This window comes from Colobus angolensis, unplaced genomic scaffold, assembly GCF_000951035.1.
Source record: "Colobus angolensis palliatus isolate OR3802 unplaced genomic scaffold, Cang.pa_1.0 Scaffold238, whole genome shotgun sequence".
NCBI classification, from domain to species: domain Eukaryota; kingdom Metazoa; phylum Chordata; class Mammalia; order Primates; family Cercopithecidae; genus Colobus; species Colobus angolensis.
This window is the reverse complement of record NW_012115577.1, coordinates 933,610-934,565: the sequence shown is the minus strand read 5'-3', so window position 1 is coordinate 934,565 and position 956 is coordinate 933,610. Positions and strand designations below refer to the sequence as shown.

At 55.2% G+C, this 956-nt stretch overlaps 1 protein-coding gene across 2 annotated transcripts in view; it reads right to left on the bottom strand.

The window, feature by feature from the left end:
- The window catches only part of PPP1R18 (protein phosphatase 1, regulatory subunit 18), an 11,540-nt gene that overhangs the window by 2,148 nt on the left and 8,436 nt on the right, over nt 1-956 (bottom strand). For both annotated transcript variants that reach the window (XM_011945002.1, XM_011945003.1), the window contains exon 3: nt 692-902. In XM_011945002.1, the coding sequence (XP_011800392.1) occupies nt 692-902 (211 nt within the window). The remainder of the gene's footprint in view (nt 1-691; nt 903-956) is intronic.

Here is a 956-nt window from a genome sequence, read left to right as displayed (position 1 = left end):
TCCTGCCTCAGCCTCCCAAGTAGCTGGGACTACAGGTGCCCGCCACCACGCCCGGCTAATTTTTTTTAATTTTTAGTAGAGATGGAGTTTCACTGTGTTAGCCAGGATGGTCTCAGTCTCCTGACTTCATGATCCGCCCGCCTCGGCCTTTCAAAGTGCTGGGATTACAGGCGTGAGCCACCGTGCCTGGCCCACACCTGGATAATTTTCGTATTTTTTTGTAGAGACAGGATTTTGTCATGTTGCCCAGGGTGGTCTTGAACTCCTGGGCTCAAGCAATCCACCCGTCTTGGCTTCCCAAAGTGCTGGGATTACAGGCATGAGCCACAGGAGGTAGTTATTATTAACTTCATTTCATAAATAATAAACTAAAGCCAGAGATCAGATGGTTTCCCTGAGATCACACAATTAAGAGACAAGCTGGAATTCCAACTCAGGCCTGTCGACTCACCCTGTGGTTTTGACCAGATTACAGTACTCAGGAAGAGTTCTCGTTTTGAAACCTGAAGACTCAATGTGTACTTCACTGCCCGGGACCTCCGTTTGCCCATCTATTGAAGGAGCAGGTTGGACCACAGGACCACCAAGCCCCTTCCAAGCGCCTACATGCAATCCTCCCTCTTCTCTCCTGGACCGCAGCGCCCGCTCTGACAGCAGGGGGCGCCCTCGAGCCGGCGGAGCCTCCGCTTACCCACAATCAGGGCCTTGGTGCGCAGGCCGCCCTGGAGCTCTGGCTGCAGCAGCAGCAGCTCTTCCTCATCTTCTTCGTCGTCGGGTTGGGCTGCTGGGGGGTTGGGGGCACTGGGGACCTCAGGCTCCGGGCCCAGCTCCTCCAGTACCGAACTCTCGGAGGGGTATTGGTACGTGGTCTCCAGGGCTGTCTCGCTGAAGGAGATCTTAAGCTAAGGAGGGAGAAAAAGGGGGCAGGAGGCAAGGTCAGCAGGGGTGAGGCCCGG